General features: G+C 42.6%; 1 protein-coding gene across 5 annotated transcripts in view; it reads left to right on the plus strand.

Moving 5' to 3' along the window:
* Positions 1 to 18,183, plus strand: part of MNAT1 (MNAT1 component of CDK activating kinase) — a 126,380-nt gene that overhangs the window by 73,951 nt on the left and 34,246 nt on the right. For 4 of the 5 annotated variants that reach the window (XR_014228868.1, XR_014228869.1, XM_082318277.1 and 1 more), the window contains exon 7: positions 14,059 to 14,180. The exons of the other annotated variant lie outside the window; for it this stretch is intronic. Coding sequence is in view for 2 of the 4 variants with exons in the window: in XM_082318277.1 (XP_082174403.1) it covers positions 14,059 to 14,180 (122 nt within the window). In the remaining 2 variants the exon portion in view is untranslated. The remainder of the gene's footprint in view (positions 1 to 14,058; positions 14,181 to 18,183) is intronic. 5 annotated transcript variants of the gene reach the window in all.

Genomic DNA, 18,183 nt, shown 5'->3' on the forward strand with positions numbered 1-18,183 from the left:
TGATTGCATCAAACCGCCAGTTTTCTATTTATGCAGTTTAGTAAACGCGCGGATTAAAGAAATCTGATGTGCATTTGGAAAGAAAGCGTGTTTTCTTTTATTCTTTTGATGTGATGAGGGGCACACCATCAATAAACGGTGACGCCCCTGAACGTTGGTTTACAGAGGGTCGTGCTTGGTCTGCAGTGCATTTTGCAGGTTTTTTTTAACTAGGAAGACAAATGTCGAGTGTACTGTCAAACGCTGAGATGGGAATTATTCGAAAAAGACATTGAAGTAAATATGATTAATTCAATGGCTATTGAAGTAAGACATTTCTTAGAATTCTAGTCTACTTTTAAAAAATGATATGGATTACTGAGTATGTGCGTTTGCATGACTTATAATTGCTTACTGTCTTCCTTTTAAGGTTTTAAAGACGTGGTTAGATAAATTTGGAAACTTTCTTTGTAGATTAGCTTTCTAAGGATGCTTGATCTATTTAGTATGAGTAATGGACCCCATTACACATAGGCCCTAGTGGGACTGTTTTCTCAATTTGTATAGGCCGTGGGATTGGGGCCCAGATAATAAAATTAAGATGATTTATGTAATAAATAACTACTCTTGAGAGATTACTTGGAAGCCCTATATACTTCTTAAACTCTCTCTTAATATTCTTGTATTAGTCTCTTGATGCCCACCTTCAGTTAGAGGGGCATGGTCAAGCATCCATTTAAATCAGTAAGAGAACTCACACCAATACCAGTGGGTCTTTGCTTCAAAAATGGCCCGTGCAACTTGACTAGCCTGGTAAAATTTGTCTTACTATATGTATCCTGAGTATTGAGCAAAAGTCTGCCCTCGTGGACTAGTTAATGGTGTCACTGAAATCGTCATATAAAATTTTTGATCTAAAACTGGCAGTGGTGCTTGATATCGTAAGATATGGATCATCCTGGCTTCAACCCAGGAAACCTTTAGGCATGTGCTTTAAAATTAAGCAAGCGTGTACACCTCTTGGCTCAACTCTCAGCTCTGTTACTCTGTCCTCGTTGCGTTTCAGTCCCTAGGGCCCGTCGATGTATCGTGGCGGATCTGTGGACCAAGCAATAGCAGATGCTGGTGTCTAATACCTGGTTGTGAGCGGCTCGACATCTGAGCTGTTGGGATGGTCCACAGAGGGCTGAGGAGCGGAGACCGGAGTCGTCAGGGTGCTGGTTGTTTCTCTGGAGGCCTGTTTCTGCAAGCCCCTGCTTCCTAGACCGCTGTGTTTATTGCCATAGGTAATTGCAGGGAAGCGGATGGGCTCAGTTTACGCAATCAGGTTTAGGCTTGCTTGGCTTTGTTGGACTGGACTTGTAGGCCATAATCCAGCCAAAGTAATCCAGACTGCTACTTTGACTCTGTGAGGCTCTTTGTGTGCTTAAAGCTGAATCATTTGTAGTTTTCTAAGCTGAATCAGTGTTGCTGAATCTGGGTCTAAGCCCCAAGTATGTGTATGATAAAATTTCCTGATAGCAAATAGATTTGTTAGCTTGACGTGCCTTCAAATGAGTCCTGTGTGTAAATCTGCACAGGATTGGGCCATTACAGGGTCTTGCAAGGTGTTCAATGATAGTATTTGTTAAAAACTGCTTAACTCATGCCTTTGGTTATTTGTACGTGTGTATCTGTGGGTATACACACATAACACAAGCACCCATGCACACAAAAAGCATCTCATTTGAAAACACAGTGTTTGGGCACAGCAATCAGCTCTCTGATTACTGAGGGCTCGGTTAGTTTTTTTAAAAGGAAATCTGCTGTGTGTATGTACAATATACGCAGCCAAGTACATTACAAAGCATTATGAATAATTAAAAGCAAACTGTAGCCCTTGACAGAAACAAATGTAGGTACATTCAGCGATGCATTATCCTGGCTGGGCCGCTGGTTTGCTGTGACTCAACTACTTGTATGAATTACAGAGCGCTCTTTGTAGCACTTGAGGGTTGCCTTTTAGTATTGGTCTAAATCTAAGATATGAAAGAGTAAACAAAGTCTGCATTTCCTTGACTTGGGAGCAGCAAACAGTCACTGCAACTCCCTAATTTTTGGTAGTCCAGCATAGCTGCTGGGGTAGCTGAGGCTGGGGCTTAGGTGGTTTTATAAGGCGAGCTGCTTTCAGGCTCTGGCAGGCTTTTTAGCTTGTCGGTCTCTTAGACATGCCGGCTATCAATGCTTGGTCCTAGCAATGAATGCTTCAGCTGACACAGCAGTGGATGGGGAAAGGAGACGGGAGGGGGGAGAAGAGTTGATGCAGTGTCGTGTTTTAGCTGTGACCCAAGATTAATGTGAAACCAAGGGAGAAAACATGGTTTTCTCAGTATATTACCAGTTGATAAAAGTTTATGTCCAGAGCTAGGACAAAGCTATTTAGGCTGGTGGTGATTTAAAGTGTGTGGTTGATTGTTCAAGCTTTTAGATATGGCCTTGCCATCTTTTGCTGAAAATATACTTTTCCCGAGAGTTATACGTCTTACCTTCACTTTCTTTTTCTCGTTAAATCTTGGACAGTTCAAAACAAAACCTAAAAAAACCCACCCTGGATTATTAAGCCAAACGTGCTGTGAAAGCTTCTTGAACAGCTTGCCTTGGCACAATGAAATTAATGTGATTATAGTCCAGCAATGGGGGGGGATACCCCTCCAAACTGTCAGCACTTGGGAAAGGAAACACAAAAACCTGTTATTACTCCGATGTACTGTAGAGCTTCTGATTTGCTCCCATTGACTTCAGTGATCCAGTATCAGTTACCTCCATGCCTGTAGCGACGGGTTTGTGTTCCATGTAATGGAGTGGAACGGCAGTGCAGATGCACAGTAGCCCAGTGTTGCTGGATGGATGGCTTCCAGGTAGATGGAGACTTGGGCTGACCGGCTTAGGAGGCAATTCTTCGTGGCCGGCCAAAAATCAGCTCTTGCTGGTGAGTCTCGAAGTGTGCGTGTGTGCGCGCATGCGCTTAGTCAGTCTCTTGTGTACCTGTACGACTGTACCGCTGGTTAGACTCAAAAGACTTGGCAAATCCTATTTGTGTGGGAAGCTTGAGTGCAAAAACTTGCCTAATTTACTTTATTTAAATCAATATAATCCTGCTTAAGGCCTTTTGGAAAGCACATCTAAGCGAACGGCATTGTAAGTTAACACAGTGTCTTTCGTGCTCATAATAAAAGCTAGTTTCATTTTAAAAGGGTGTGTTTATGGTTACCTTATACAAACTTTTTGCTGTATTAAACATGGAAGGACTCAATTCTCCTGCATGCACACATTGTCTTTTGTGAAATTCGTACTTAGAAGATTTAATATCTTCAAGTTTGCTTTATGATCAGCAATTCTTTGAACTCACAAATAAGAAAGTGTGGATAACTTCAAATATCTATTTGAAGTCTGATTCTAAGGAATGCTTATGTTGGTTTTGACCTTACAATGTGAAGTTTGATCTCTGTCTCAAAACTGCAGTATTCTAGCAGAAATGTAAATACAGTCTGACCTTTTTTTAGATATCTTTTAAAATGCGCTCTGTCCCCTAAAGACAGGGACTTTATTCCGGAGATCCTGGGTATTCAAACCATGGAAACGTATTTCAGTTCACAAGGGCCCTGATTCAGCAGCTGATCTCTAATGAGCAAAGCTCCCTTGCATGTGCTTTTGTTCGGAAGACACCGATCTGTGGTGGTTTAGACTTGCATATAACATTTTTGGGAATTGTGAAGCTTCATAGAATAGAGAAGGGCTCAGGGTTGAAGCTGACTGAGATGATTTAGAGTTTTATATAAGCACATAAAGCTGCAAGTTGTCTTGTTGTGTTTGGTTTTGAAAAGCTCTTATTAACTACTTTGACATCTCGCTTTTATTCTCAAACATCTGCTTTAGATTGTTTGCCATAAAAGTGTAAGAATTAATTTTGCCCTCATTTTTGTTATTGCTACCAGAAACCAAACTATTTTTATTACTTCTTGGATAGAGATTTGGACCCTGAACTATTTTCAGAGTTGAGGAGAAAATGAGTTTATATTTTATTTTTTTTCTCCCTCACGCTCCCCCTGAGCTTACAGGTAAAGTTAATTAAGTCATAGTTTTTAAGTGCACAAAGATGTTGGGCATGGCTTATTAAACTGTATAGTAAGCTTTGCTTTGCTTTATTTGGCCCAATATTATGAGTTTTAAGGGAATTCAAATGATCAGCTCATGTTGGTTTGTTTCTCAGAACAGCAGCTGCCCTGCGCCAGGGTAAGACATTTGCATCATCTGTGGAGAGCTTAGTACATATTTTACTGTATGGAAATAATATATGAAAGTCAAAGGAATGAAAACCTCGCTATATGTTTAGTCCTTTGGTTAACAAAAGTTCTTAATACTTCTTGGGGCTTCCTGTTTCTTGGATTACAGCTTGTTCGTGTTGTTTCCCAAGAAGCAGTAAGTAGCTATGGCACGCGATGTCAGTACGAGCCCTGATCTTCAGCACACCGTGTTTGAGTGATTTCTTTCCCTGTGTTGTGTATTATTAAATTTCAGGGCATTCTGCTGATGTGGGTTCATCCAGTACTTATGTCAGAGCACGTAGGGATCTTCCTTTCTACAATGGAAGTGTTGTTTTTAAGGCAAAACTGTCTTGTTATAAGCCTATAGCAGGAAATACTCAGGCAGCCTCTCTTAACTTGCTCGAAATCTGATGTTTGTGCTGCAGTTGCTTTCACAGCAGTCTCCTCTTTCAGAATCTGTGGCGACACTTGCTTTTTTTTATTTGAATGCAAGTGTTTTAGCAAAGGGTTCACAAAGGAGCCAGTGAACAAGATAAAACAGATGAGGCAGCTCTTTATTTTATAAATAGATAAATAGGATTTTTCTGAGACTAAGTGAAATTACCGTGTGATTGTATCGCTGTTTTGGTGCCAGCTTCTATTTTCTCTAAGTCAGATCGTAGATTTTTTATTTTTTTCATGGCAGGAACCATTCCTTTTTCTTTGTGCTGAGGATGCCTTAGGTGTTTCTGGTTATTGTGCTTCAAGGAGCTGCAAAGCCGTAGCCACTGAAACCAGAGTAACGTAGTAGGCCATGGTGGTTCTTGGGTACGTGGAGGGACTTCTGCAACGCTCTCAGGGCTTACAAGTACACTTTCTGATCCTGCGAAATTCTGTGAATCCCGTCCCAAAGTACTGCTAAAATTCAGGTGCTGTTGTACACCACTTCGAAAGCTGTCGTGTGTCTGTGGGTTTAAGCGTCATTTTGATATAGCCATTTAAAACGTAGGTGGAAACTTGCACGGAAAGAAGCTAAACCTCTCTGGAAGGACAAAGGAGCCTGTTTTATGCAGATTAAAAATACACTTGCTTCTGCTTCAGGGAGTGACAAAATTAATATGCGTTTTCAAAGCAGGGCTGTGAACGGCATGTTGCGTTTGCAGTGTCTCTTCCTGGCCCCAGACTCATCAGCTAATGTCTACTTGTGAGGTCTGCATGCAAATGAGGAAAAAAGCCTAGAAATAAACTACTTTCCACTTTGTTAAAAGCAGTAATTTCTAAATATATTGCAAACAGGTTTCGGTTTTCATTTTAAATTTGTCCACAAATGTAAATGTAATCCACAAATATCATGAAGGTGTCTCAAGTACTGCTAATGCCTGATGACACTGTCTTCACTTTTCTACTTTAAACTTCAGTTTTTCTAAATTCCTCCCTTTTTATCTTTTTGCATGTTTCTAATAATTCACTCTGATGTTCCTTCTTCCTGTTTTTCCTATTCTGTTCGTACTCTTCCTTTCATCTGCCTTTATTCTCCTTTTCTTCATATTTTATTCCTTTTTTTGTCCCTGTTGCTATAAAAACTTACTGCTTTCTTTTGCCAGACAGTTTATCAACCTTCAGCAGTCCTCCTTAAAATCTAGCTATTCAAAGAATCTCACGTTATTTCTTCTCTTTATCAGGCAGACATAAGCCATGCTGAATGTGGTGTTCTACATCTTTATCAACATTTATCTAGGCTGTATGCTCAGTAAAACAGGGAATATGTCCCTGATTTTCACACCACACACACAGTTTCTCATCTTCTACAGACTGAGGTCAGCTGTCTGTTTGGTTTTATTATTTTAAGCCGTCTTTCTTTTTAAATCATCCGTCAGAGTCTACATTCTTTGTAAACGATATTGTATAGCTGTGGCTATTTGGATGGGGAGGAGCTGCTTTAGAGGATCCCAGGAAAAAGGAGATAGTGGAGTACAGCGGTGTATGGTTCTTTGTGAGCTTCTGTTCTACTAATAAAGCAGCTAATTTTTGCAGGTTCCACTGTTCTTCAGGAAATCATAAATAATTTTCTTGCATAATGGAGGGATCATATCAATGGAACACTGAGCTTTACTGCAACAAAATGGGAACACCAGTAGATGTGGCTGTACCAAGACTCAAACAATCGTCGCTGGTCGGCGAGCGATGCGCAGCTATTGCTGTGCTCTGACCTCCGCTGGTGTGTCTGTCCCTCTCTTAATGTTACGTGTCATGATAGACAAAGTGGCGTTTGTCAAATTGATTTCTACTTCACATCCCTTGAAAAATTAGGCCCTTAATGTGGGTATTTAAAACAATATTATATTAAAGCCTTTAATCCTGTAATTAGACTGGCTACTGCAGAGCTTGTGCTTTGTTGATAGCCAAATCAAAATGATCAAGGCTCCAGAAGTCTGATGGTAGAGATGCAACAAAAGTTTGCTTAATTCTCCTTAATGCTGCATTACTAACATAGCACATTGGGAATCGGCATAACAAACTGAACAGAGCATTGACTTTGAGTCACGTTGTCTCTGAAGAATGGGAAGAACCTGCGGTTGTACCCCGAGAAAGGCCACGTCAAGCCCTGCGAAAGCCACAGTAGGAAGAAGAATGCGTGAGCTGATAGCGAGGTTTGCAAATGCGATTGGCACTCCCGGGGTGTCCGAATAGCGCACAGCAGCCAGTTCATGGCGTGCTCTTCAATCTAGCTGAAAGTGGCCAAGCAGATACCGCGTGCAGGGTAGAGGTCCTGGGAACCAGAGCAGAAGGTGCAGGAGCAGTTCAACTTCTGCGTGCAGCACGGTGGATTGCACAAAAGCGAGTTAAGCGCTTAGGAGCTGAGACCGGGTTGGGAGCAAGATTGAGAAACGAGTGCTGAAAACCAGGAGGGTGACCTGTGGGCTTACTAAGTTACATGAAAATGCTGTTGTGTTTTAATTGTTTCCAAAACCAATGCTGTCTTGTGTACCGGGCTGTCCTTTGAACAGTGCCGGAGATTTTGAGGAAAGCTTGGCAGTTTCTGCCAGAACCCTGGAGTCTCCGCTGAAAACAAGCGAGTGACTCGCTGCAGCAAACATCCCGACTATCCCCTGAATCCTAACGGGGCTTCAGCAGCCAGCGCCGGAGAGGACCGTACCAACCAGGCGCTCCGATCCACTGATGTGAAGAAAGGGCACCAGGCGTTTCTGTGAAGAGAGCAGGCACTAATTCCTGGTGCTGGCGCTGACCCAGAAGAATTGTATTTCGGCATGTCAGATGGACACGGGCTTTCTTCTCAGAGATTAGAGAAATGAGGCTTCTTGGCAGGAGCTTAAAGATAAGTCTGGTCAGGTAATTACTGATGTCAGAAAGCTGTAAAGGAACATTTTGGAGGCAAGTAGAACTGATGGTGTGATTTAGCCCGTGTCGCTCCACGGTTAATTTCCCAGGTACCTCTTTGTGTGTAACCCATCACATCTATGTGACTGTTAATAGCTTCTTCGGTGCTGTTGATCTCTTGCTATATTTCTGCCATTCCTAAAGAAAGCACATCTTTTAAATCTGTTTTGGCATTCAAAAATCAAATTCAGTTACTGTGGAGGGGAAAAAAAAAAGTCTAAATTTAGTCAGACTGTTACTAGGCATCTGAAATCATCTACCCCGGAGAGAAGAGGGGTTGTCAGTCTTGTATCTCTTGGCCTGCCACGTGTGGTCAGGTTCTGGTTTTGAGATCAACAGGAAAACTTATATTGATTTTGTTGGTTTCTGTCAGATCATTTGTTCTCTTTCTGTTTTGCTACTGGGATATCCCCACAGCACTTTTCATAATTGAGTAAAGAAATTAGATTTATTGTTTGTTTTCAAGAGCAGAAGAAAGCAGTTGGTTTCAGATATTTAAGTCTTCGGAGAAGCCTCACTGGCATTGGAATTTTAGGCTAAGGAATGGAATTATGCATTTTAGTTTGACATTCTTTGTGTTTATTTAAAAAGCTCTGGAAGACAGGGAGGGTAAAGGTTACAATAATATTAACTGAGCCCTCCAAATCTATCAGTTTTGTTCTCCTTTTCCTGAGTATTACTGTAGTCAAAGTAAGTAGTTAATCAGAAAGCCGTATTAGCATTGCTGACATGCATTTGTCAATAGTAAATTGGGAGGGTGGAAACTGGGGAAAAAAAAACAAGAAAAACCCCAACCTAGCTTTTGGCTCAGACCACGTTGCCTAAGATATTTGCATTAATATTGTTCTGTAAGAAATTGTGTTGACATGAAATCTTTCCAAAAACTGAATTCTGTTGTGAGCTAAACAGTAAAATTGTTTCCTAAGACTGCTTATACTGAAAAATTCAAGGAATTTATAGTTTTGTTTTAACATTCGCTTGAAAGCGTTTGGATAACGACACGCTCAGATGATGGTGTATCAGAAGGGCTCTTTGTTAACCTTTCTGTCGTGCCGCGAACAATCGAAGCGATGCCGGGGATGTGCTGTAGCAGCATCGTGCCCTGGCATCCCTCCGTGCTCGGTTTCTTTTTGACCAGCCGTGTGCTCCTTACGCCAGGCTGGGGAGGGCGACCTGAGGGTGAAAAGAGTTAAATAAAAATAACATTGCTGCAAACTGACTTAATGAGACTTAGCACACAAATACTACTATTTCTGTTATCTGACGAGTGCTGTGTTCTGGTAGTATGGTGATAGCAGACCTGAGTAAGTTCCTAAGCAGAAAAAAATTAAAAAAGCAGAAAGAGTGGCGAGATCATCTAGTCCAGCCGCTTCCAGTACAGAAACATGCTTTGTCTGGACAAGTTTTACTGACCCCAATCTCTGGCTTCTGTCTCTTGCCTCGGGATGTTTTTGTGGCATAGCTGTTCCTCCTCTTTCCCCTACTAGTGCATTTTTGGTGTCAGTCTCCTTTCTCCTCCTCCTTGGCACTTGAGAGGTTTCTGAGAAGACTGTCAGTTGTTATTTTCTTTTTGCTGCCGAGGGAAGGAGGTGAAGGAAGGCAGTGTTGTTTTGGAGACAGGGAAAGGAAGAGACGACAGGATGGGAAGAAGTGTGAACACTGCACCTGGGGCTGATATTTCTGGACTCTGTGTGCTAAAATAACCTCTTTCTGCTAGCAGGCAAATGCTGATGTACCTGGCACTTGCCAAGAGTCACTTGCCAAGAGTCCCTCCCCAAACCCCTGTGTGAGAGGTGCACTGATGCACTATAATTTTGATGCTCTAATAGCTGCGACTTTTCCTAAAAGGACATTGTTTTTATTTAAAATCAGCTCCTTGTCACTGCAAAGGCAGCTCTTCTCTGTATTTAATCCATGGCTTTTTTTTTCTTAATGCCATGTTGTATTACAGTCTGATACAAAAATTGGCTACTGCTTTTGTTTCTTACTGTTTAAACTGAGGCATGTGTCAAACAGTGTATCTAGGATAGTGAAAAGTAAATCAGCCAGTCGGTTTTATTTGTAATGCCAAGACATTAGTTAACACCCACCCCCCCTTTAATCCTGCATTTCTCTCATCTAAAACCATACGGCACATGAATGGAAAGTCAGTTGCTCACAAATCCATTGCTGTGCAGTCTTTTACATAAACAAAGTCATAAGGATAAGCAAATGCCTTCCTTCTAATTAGCAGTGTGTTTTGTGGTTCCATACGTTCCAAAACGTAATGGACAGCTACAGTGCCTAAAATAATCCCAGAGAAAAAACTCATATGCCACGAAGATAGGGGTGGGAGGGTGAGGAGGCAGGAAAATGTGTTGTCTCTGTTCTTGGAAGCCTTTTCTATCTCCATTTGGATACCGTCAGCTTCTTTTACACAAACATTACAGCATCCGAGGGGAATTAGAAATACTTACCCATGACCACAACGTCAGATCCTAGGTTTGTCAGGAGAAAGCAATGCAAAAGCAGGACCTTGGACCTGCTGCTTTCAGTTTGGTTTTAGCATGCTGATAAATGCCTCCCGATGCTGGAAAGAGGTAAGGCTGGCTGTCGAGGTGGAATACAGGAAATCTTAAAAATCTTACCTCATAGACGTGAAATGTTTTCTGGATTGTAAAAGTGCTGTGTAAGTCCTAAGTAACAGTTATTGTCTCTTGTGATGTCTATGAAGTTACACAATGGCTTCCCTTTTATACCAGTCTTTCATGAAATGGCTAGGGACCACTCAGGACAGAGAGCCAAAACTGAGATACTACTGGTCGGATGGTTTTTAACTGAGATAATATTTGTGAAATTGAGCCTTTTAACTTCAGCAAGAATTTTTGTAAATGCACCTTGTCCCAACATCAGTGGAAATAGGAAAGGCAACACTTTTCACTGTTAAGTTTTCATAGGTTTCCGTCCCAACCTTTGTGCACCGATCTGCGCCATGCTCAGTGTTGTGACCGCACTGTAATCTGCGCAGGGCTAAACAGGTTGGCAGCCCGTGAGCTCAGGAGCCTGCGTGGCCACGCCGCTGTACTTGCACTGCAAGGAGTCGGCGGTGTAGATACAACCTGGTCATATCCAAAACATCTACGGAGCTGATGTGGTTGCAGGGCTTGACCAGGCTTCAGCCCTTTTCAGGTGGGAATGTATGTTCTAACGCTTATGCTTCCATCTAACCCTTTCCCAAATCAAGGCAGGCAAAAATCCAGTTTATAGGAAAAAGCCTTGACTTAAAGGCCAGACAGCTATAGGGCAGAAACAACAGCCGGTTGTGGTTTGTGTTTCGTTGGGTTTTTTTTTGTTTGTTTGTTTATTTTGGTTTGGTTTGGGTTTTTTTTGTTTTTGTTTTTTTCCCATTGCTAAGTGGAATGTAATCCATAATCCATGTTGCCAAAGCCTATCAGCTAAAGTTGTGATTTTGGGGAAACGAAAACAACTGACCTGTGTCATACAGCTGCACAATCTCCTTGAGGTGCAGATCTGCTGGCTGGACACAAACCAGTGCAGTTGTTTTGTCATGCAAGAGTACGTACTGGTTCCTAACGCTTGCGCCTTGGCCCAATATATAGGTGAGAAAGCTGTAGGAGAGCGCCAGTGCTTTGAAACTGATCTTGATGAACCAGAAGTGAGCTGCCAATATTTAATGGTGAAGATAATTAACTCCTGGAACAACTTACCTAGGGCATGTGCCTAGACCTTTATGATCTGAAATCTTTAAGTCTAGATTGGATGCCTTTCAAAAGAAGGTGCTCTGGCTGAACTGCCAGTCCCTGGGCTTCGTACAGGAGCACAAAATGTCCTGGCCCGTGCTGGACGTGAGGTCAGACCAGCTCAAGGATGGACAGTTTCTATGTGCTGCTCCTCTTCCGATGTTCTGCTCTCTGGGCCACCACAGTGCGCTGTTTTTGCAATACAGAAATACCTCACAGAAAGGTCCTGGCACGGCTTGGTGGCTTCCCCATGACGCATTCACCAGTGCCCACCATACTGCTGGCGTGCCGAGCAGTCAGCCTCCCCACCGTTGATAGGCAGCTCCCTTGACCATGGGACAGTAAATGACCACCATGATCCCTTCTGGCACCTTGGGAACCCCACAGAGAGAGGAAGAAAAACAAAACATTTTCATCCTATCCTCCCAGGAGTCCCCAGACAGAGATGGGCATCTGTAGCGGCAAAAATGGTGATGGGGAAAGAGGCTGGTGATGAGCCCAGTCCATTTGTCGGGAGCTTTCCCGTGTCTCCTGGCCAATGTTGGTAGAAGTCACTCTCGTTAAAAAAGTGTTAGGAATGCACCAGTGGCAACTCTGCTAACAGCGAGCAGCTGTTCCGGTGGTGCCCTCCAGAGATGTGGCTTCTGCAATCTGAGCTGCTCCTTTTTTCCATGCACAAGTAATTTCCCAAAATATTTATCACGGTTTTGATCTTTGCCTGAAACTGAATTTTCTTTTCTATGGCTAGAATAAAATTGCTCTGGATTTGGAAAGACTGAGACTTTTCACTCACCAGATGAGGGTGTAGACATGTGAAATACCGATGTGTCTTTCCCCTTCGTTTGGTTAGAGACAAAGATATTGTTAAAATATAAATCTAAAAGTCGTATTTAAACATTAATCTCTTACAATGGGTGTAACATGCCCACATGAATGTAGCTCCAAAGTATAATATTTTCATGAACCTGAATAGATTGTAAATTGGCAACTTCTAGCAATACAAAAAGACCCTGCATTTGTATCTTAAAACATCAAGTGGGATTAAAGCTGAATTCTTGACTTTTCTTTCCCTACTCTTTTTTTTTTTTTTTTTTAAATGTGTGGTTGCCTGGTTTTAATGTTGCAGCAATAGTTTGTGGCACAGAAATAACAGTATGCTAACTGTGAAAGTTGGAGCGACTCATGGCTGACTGGAGAACTTTCTTCACCGCGTTTCGCCTTCAGGACACTGTCACCGTACCAGCGTTAGCGGCAGCCCCGCCAGGCGCCCCGGCAGTGCAGGAGAGGCCCAGAACTATCTGTTCTCATCACACACACACAGCCGTTTCGATGGAAAACTTGAGCTGCTGATATTTCCGTAGAGATCGGCCTAGATCCACGATAGCACTTCTCAAGGACTGTCGTCTTCAATTTTCTTAGCCATTTTCTGCAACTCTAAACAAAAATATCCATGCTCCAAATTCAGAAAGGTCACTGTCCTCAACCACAAATTTAATTAACAGCTTTCCCCTTCTACTGACTTTTTTTTATCTCTTTAGTTAATTTTAACCCAGTGTCCCAGATCAGGAGCCTTTAGTTTCCACTTGAGGGATCAGATGCTTACGTGAGCGGCCCCAGGGAAGTGAAGCTCAGTAAGTGATCACCAGTGGGAGCCAGGGTTATACACGGCATTACACCGTGGAAAGCTTCCCATCTCCTGTTGCAGACAAAATGTCTACAAAAACAATACTACTACTTTCCTAAATTCCTGTGTTTTGCAGATGTGAAGCTCAGTTTCTGCAGGGGAAGCCAAGCTGTTTTGGGGGAGCTCACAGTGCTGTCTTTTTGCTGCTGCTGCTAATTTTTGTGAGCACCATAGAATACAGTAGAAAATTGAAACTGTGTGAAAGATCAACAAATCAGTGTAGAATGTCACGCAGCAACATCTGTTAACTTTGGCTCTATCTCATATCCTCCCGACCCCTCCTTTCCAGCCACAAGTCTCCTGTTTTGTGAGAGCTCGGAGTGATAGGGACTTGGAGGGGGTGGGGGGGGAAACGTCTAGCTGTTTCTCAGTCGTCTGAAGGGCTTGCAAAAGTACCATCTGGAATGAAAATTTGATGTTTGTGTGTTTCTATATTTTTAGTTATGAAACAAATGGGAATTTGCTGAATGAATTAATTGTATTGCGCTGTAAAAGTCTATCTTGAGAGCCGTTATATATGGGAGCTTACAAAGCCTGCAGAGAGAAATGAAAGCGGCTTCCCTTTCTAATTAGGGCTTTCAGGAAATCGATTACAGAATCAAATAGGTTTGCTCAGAGACATTTGTTTGATATTACTTCTGATAAACGAAATTTTTACCTAATAATAATTTTACTAGTGACACTGGAAGCAGCTGCGCTCTCTAACAGTAAGCCTGCCTTCAATAAAACTTTCCCCTTTCCTTCCTACCTTGTCCAAACAGTTACAGCTAATGAAACATTACTTCCAAACTGTAGATCTCAGTAAAAAATTTAAATCGTGAAGAAATGAGTGATATAGTAGACAGCATGTTCTTAATGGGATGGTCTTTGTCTGGACCAGGTTAATGGTGTAAGCTTCTTGCATTGCATTTTAAAAAAGTCAAAACAAAACCTTGACCTCGTATGTAGAAATATTTTTCTTTTTGTTTAACAGGGTCAGCATATTTCACTAGCTCCCATTCAAAAGCTAGAGGAAGCTTTGTATGAGTATCAGCCTCTGCAAGTGGAGACATATGGACCACAAGTTCCAGAGCTTGAAATGCTGGGAAGGCTGGGGTAAGTAACACAGCAAGTTTTAATTCCCATTTCATGGCATTATAGCTGGGACTGTTACCATCTTCAGTTTGCCAGCACGTAGGGGTTTTTTTTATTTTTCTTTTTTTCTTTTTTTTTTTTTTTAAGGATCTTACCGAAATATTAGACTTCCTGCCCAACCAACATTTTGTTTGGGTGGATAAGCTGAAATTTTTGGTCCTCTAGCCTTTATAGATCTATTGAGAGCTGGACTGGATTGCATTAGTGTTTTTAAGGTTGTCCTTGGCAGTCATAGTGAAGTAGCTGTTCATTTTCAGTTGCACGGTATTAAAAAATAAATAAATAAAAATCTGGGGCTTAATTTACCCAGCTGTAAGCCAGTAAAAATATTAAAGTTGGGCTGTTTGCCATGGAAAAGGGTAGATTTACTTGTCGACTGCTGTCTACAGTCAAACTGCGTTTGTGAGAAATGAAGCACAGAGCTTAACTTTGTCAAAAAAACAGAATACAGGGCTGGTCCGGCAGCTTGGCGGCATCGTGGTGTGCAGCCATGTTTGGAAGGGAGCTTGGGAGCCTGCTGTGTCCGGGTAATGGAGGCTGGGAAGTCCAAAAGCGATGTGCCTGCTCTCCAGAGACGTGCTTGTGGCTGAAACGCCACCTGAAAACGCGTAGCTACCGGGATAGCGAGTGTCACCCAGCTGGTCGTGGCCTAGCTTTCAAGGTCACCAGCGCTTACAGTGGCTGGAAAATTACATGGCAGAATGAACTTGCAGACTGGCAAGGCAAGAAAGAGTTTAAAAGCCAACAGTTTAGGTTTGACTGTGCAATATGGGAAAACTGAAGCCACAAAGTACTGAACAAAGTTGAGACACTTTAGTATGCAGTTTCAGAGACCACTGAAACACAAACATGAATCCCATGTAGTTCACTGGCACAGGAGAAATTGTATCTCATCCAGAAAATGATAGAGGTAGATAGACTTTTTAAAGTAAATAAGCAACCTAATGGTGCTTCAGAAATTCAAGGCTGTCTGGAATTGAGGTTGTCTCCATTTTTATTGTTTCTGTGTCCTCCTGATGCCTGTAACTTTTATTACCTGATATCAAGCTTCTGAGACCAAATATTAATTAGCAGTTTCAACTTGGGCAGAGCCAGACTCAGCCTTCACTGCCTGTTTGGATGGAGCACAGCTGTGAGGGACCTCCCATGTGAGGGGAGCTTTGAGGCCCTCTCAGCCCTAAGCCTCATCACAAATGAAAATGCTTGGGGGGGGGGGAAGATGACTTGAGGACTCCCCGTCCCTTCGCGTGTGCTCCCATAAGGTGAGTGCTGGTGTCCAGATCCGGCGGGAACCCCGTGCTCTCCGTGTCCATCCCACCTAACCGCCTGGGACACTGGCTCGAAAGCAGCCCAACACCTTGCAAAATAAAATCTTTAAATACTACAGTTGCATTGCAACGTCTGTGTGCGAGCGTATTTGGAGCAGGGTTTGCAAACCACGCTCGCAGTCTTTTCTTGGAGACACTTGGACACATACGTCATTTTACTCCTCCAAGCGTGAACGGCCAGGGTTGTTCGGCTTGGCTCCGGAGGCGATGAAAGGGTTAAGAGCGGCAGGGGTGGTGGGTGGCTGTGGTAGCAAGGGGAGGTGCGTGGGTGGGTGGTGGTGCCCACCAGAAGAGTTCTCCTGAGTCCTGAGGCTGTTTGCAATTCCAAAACAAATACCTCGATGCTGTGGGTTCCCAGCCGGTACAGCTCTAACCCTATTCCACGGGGCGTCTGAAATACCTTAAACTATTCGAGGCTATTTGCTTATGTATTTGTGTTGCCGTGTTTATATGAACTCATGCGCATTTCCTGTTGATGATGAATGCTTAACTAATGTGCCTCAGGCCCCGCTGGGGGGGCTCCGGGCAGCTGCCTACAGCTGCACACAGCTGCCTGGGTGAGGCAGGAGAGCTGGGCACAACCTTAGCCACTCCCGCGAAAGATTTTTTTTGTTTCCTCTTCATTCGGGCTCCTATAAGGACGGATTAAATCTAAATTTTTTGTTTGTTTGTTTCTTCCGCTTTTCACATTCTTGTTAATCATTTTGCAGTCTGGCTATTTATTGCTGCTAAACAATTCCCTCAAATGTGCAGGCTATTATCATCTGAGCTTCTGGAGCCAGAATTATTGCAAAGACACTGCCAACCTGGAGACTTTGAATTCACTTCTGGTAGTGTAATTTATTGACTTTTTTTTTAAAAAAAGATACAGTTTATTATCTTCAAAACAGTCAGTAGAATGGGCTTTTTGAATGTTCACATCTTAACCTCTTACCTTCTGCAAGACCCACTTTAGGTTTCAGCATCAGCGTAGCTTTTCTTTCTTAATAAACTGCTGTAATGAAGGAGACAGCTGGCAAGACGGTTTCTAGCAAAGAGCAAGAAAAAGGGTGAATCCTTAAGGGATCATCTAGAACATTTGTTAGGGATCTTTTATAATAAAAAAAAATAAATAGCTTTTTAAGATGACTTATTCTACTTGTTCATTAGGCTTTACAAAAAACTTTGTGTGCAGTCCAATAAACTTGATTCTGCATCCTCCCACTGCTCTTCTGTATGGATTTTGCATGTTTTGCAAAAAAGGAAATTTATGTTGAAACTGTTTTTAGAAATTTGTTTTCAGTTTCTCTTGGGGCGGTAAATTTTCTTTTTTTTCTGTGTACTACAGAAAAGCATTAACATCCTTATGATGCATTTTTTGCTATTGTGTTGGAAATCTAAGAATGACTAAGAAATAGATTTTTTTTTTTTTTTTTTTTCCCCCAACATAAACGATTGGCGTAATGGGTAGGGGTTTGTGTCCTTCAGGTGTCCGTCCCGCGTGGGCCCCCCCCCCCTTTTTTTTTAATTGAGGAAAATTTTCTGGACATAAGGAAATATAGGCAATAATCCTGAATTATATGGCTTTCTGGAAGCAATATGTATTGCACTAACTTGTAGACAGTATTTAACCTTCTGGCAGGGGGAGCGAAGCTTTCTCAGAGCCAGCCTCTGATAGAGGTTCCCTTGACTACGTGCCTGGGGGGGTTCGTGCCAGGAAGCCTCCGTGGCTGATGGTCCCCTGAACCACACTGAAGGTTGGTGATGGTTTGATCGGGGTGGCAAAGGTCACTTTGGGTGTTCAGCCTGTGTGGCCAGCTCATGTCTGTCTCAGCTGTCAAATGGAAATGTGACTTGGAAGGAAAAAGGGGAGAAGACGTGTATGAGAGCGTCTCCTAATCTGTGGTGCTGTCCTTGGAGAAAAGTGGGGTCTTGGGTCACTGTCACGTACCCGTCCTGGAGGCAAGGCTCTATAGCTGCCTGTCCCTCCAGGATGACTGGTAGTCCTGGGTCCGTGTGACTTGGTCACTACTCTAAATTACTGCACTGTTCAGTGATGTGCATTGGGATATTGGTGGTTTCTGGGTGGAGTTGAAGGCAACCTGCCGATGGGAGTCGTGTTTGGAGAGCCCGGTCTTATCAAAGGCCCTACTAGCACCTCTGTGGTCACCAGAAAGTTAGGTTGGTGTAGTTTGAGTAAAGTGGGACGTCTCATCTTTGGTTCAAATCAGTTCAAATCTGTTGAACTGCCAACGTCGTCGCAAGGCTGCGTGACCTACCATGGCTTTTGGGGAGAGGAGGTGTGTGGTTCAGAGAGCGAGCATGAGCGCCTGGATGCTTGGGGACTCACTATTACTTTACTTCCAGGTTTTCTTAGAGGGGTAAAAAAGGCCTGTCTTTTTTTCTTCTTTTTTTTTTTTTTTCCTTTTGATGTTTTAGCTGAGCAGACTGAATTTGTGTGGTTGGAGGTCTGGATTTTTCTTACTGCAAAACAAAAGAAATGAAACATATAACAAACTCTGACATGCCAAGTAGTGAAAGACCAAAACAGGATAGGGGTGGAAATTTGTTTGTTGTTTTAAAAATGTATGTTTGTTATGTAGTTTTGATTAAAAAAAAAACTAAGCAAAACAAAACAAAAAAACCCTGAGGATCAA

Source organism: Platalea leucorodia, assembly GCF_965183815.1.
Source record: "Platalea leucorodia genome assembly, chromosome: 7".
Classification (NCBI taxonomy): Eukaryota; Metazoa; Chordata; class Aves; order Pelecaniformes; family Threskiornithidae; genus Platalea; species Platalea leucorodia.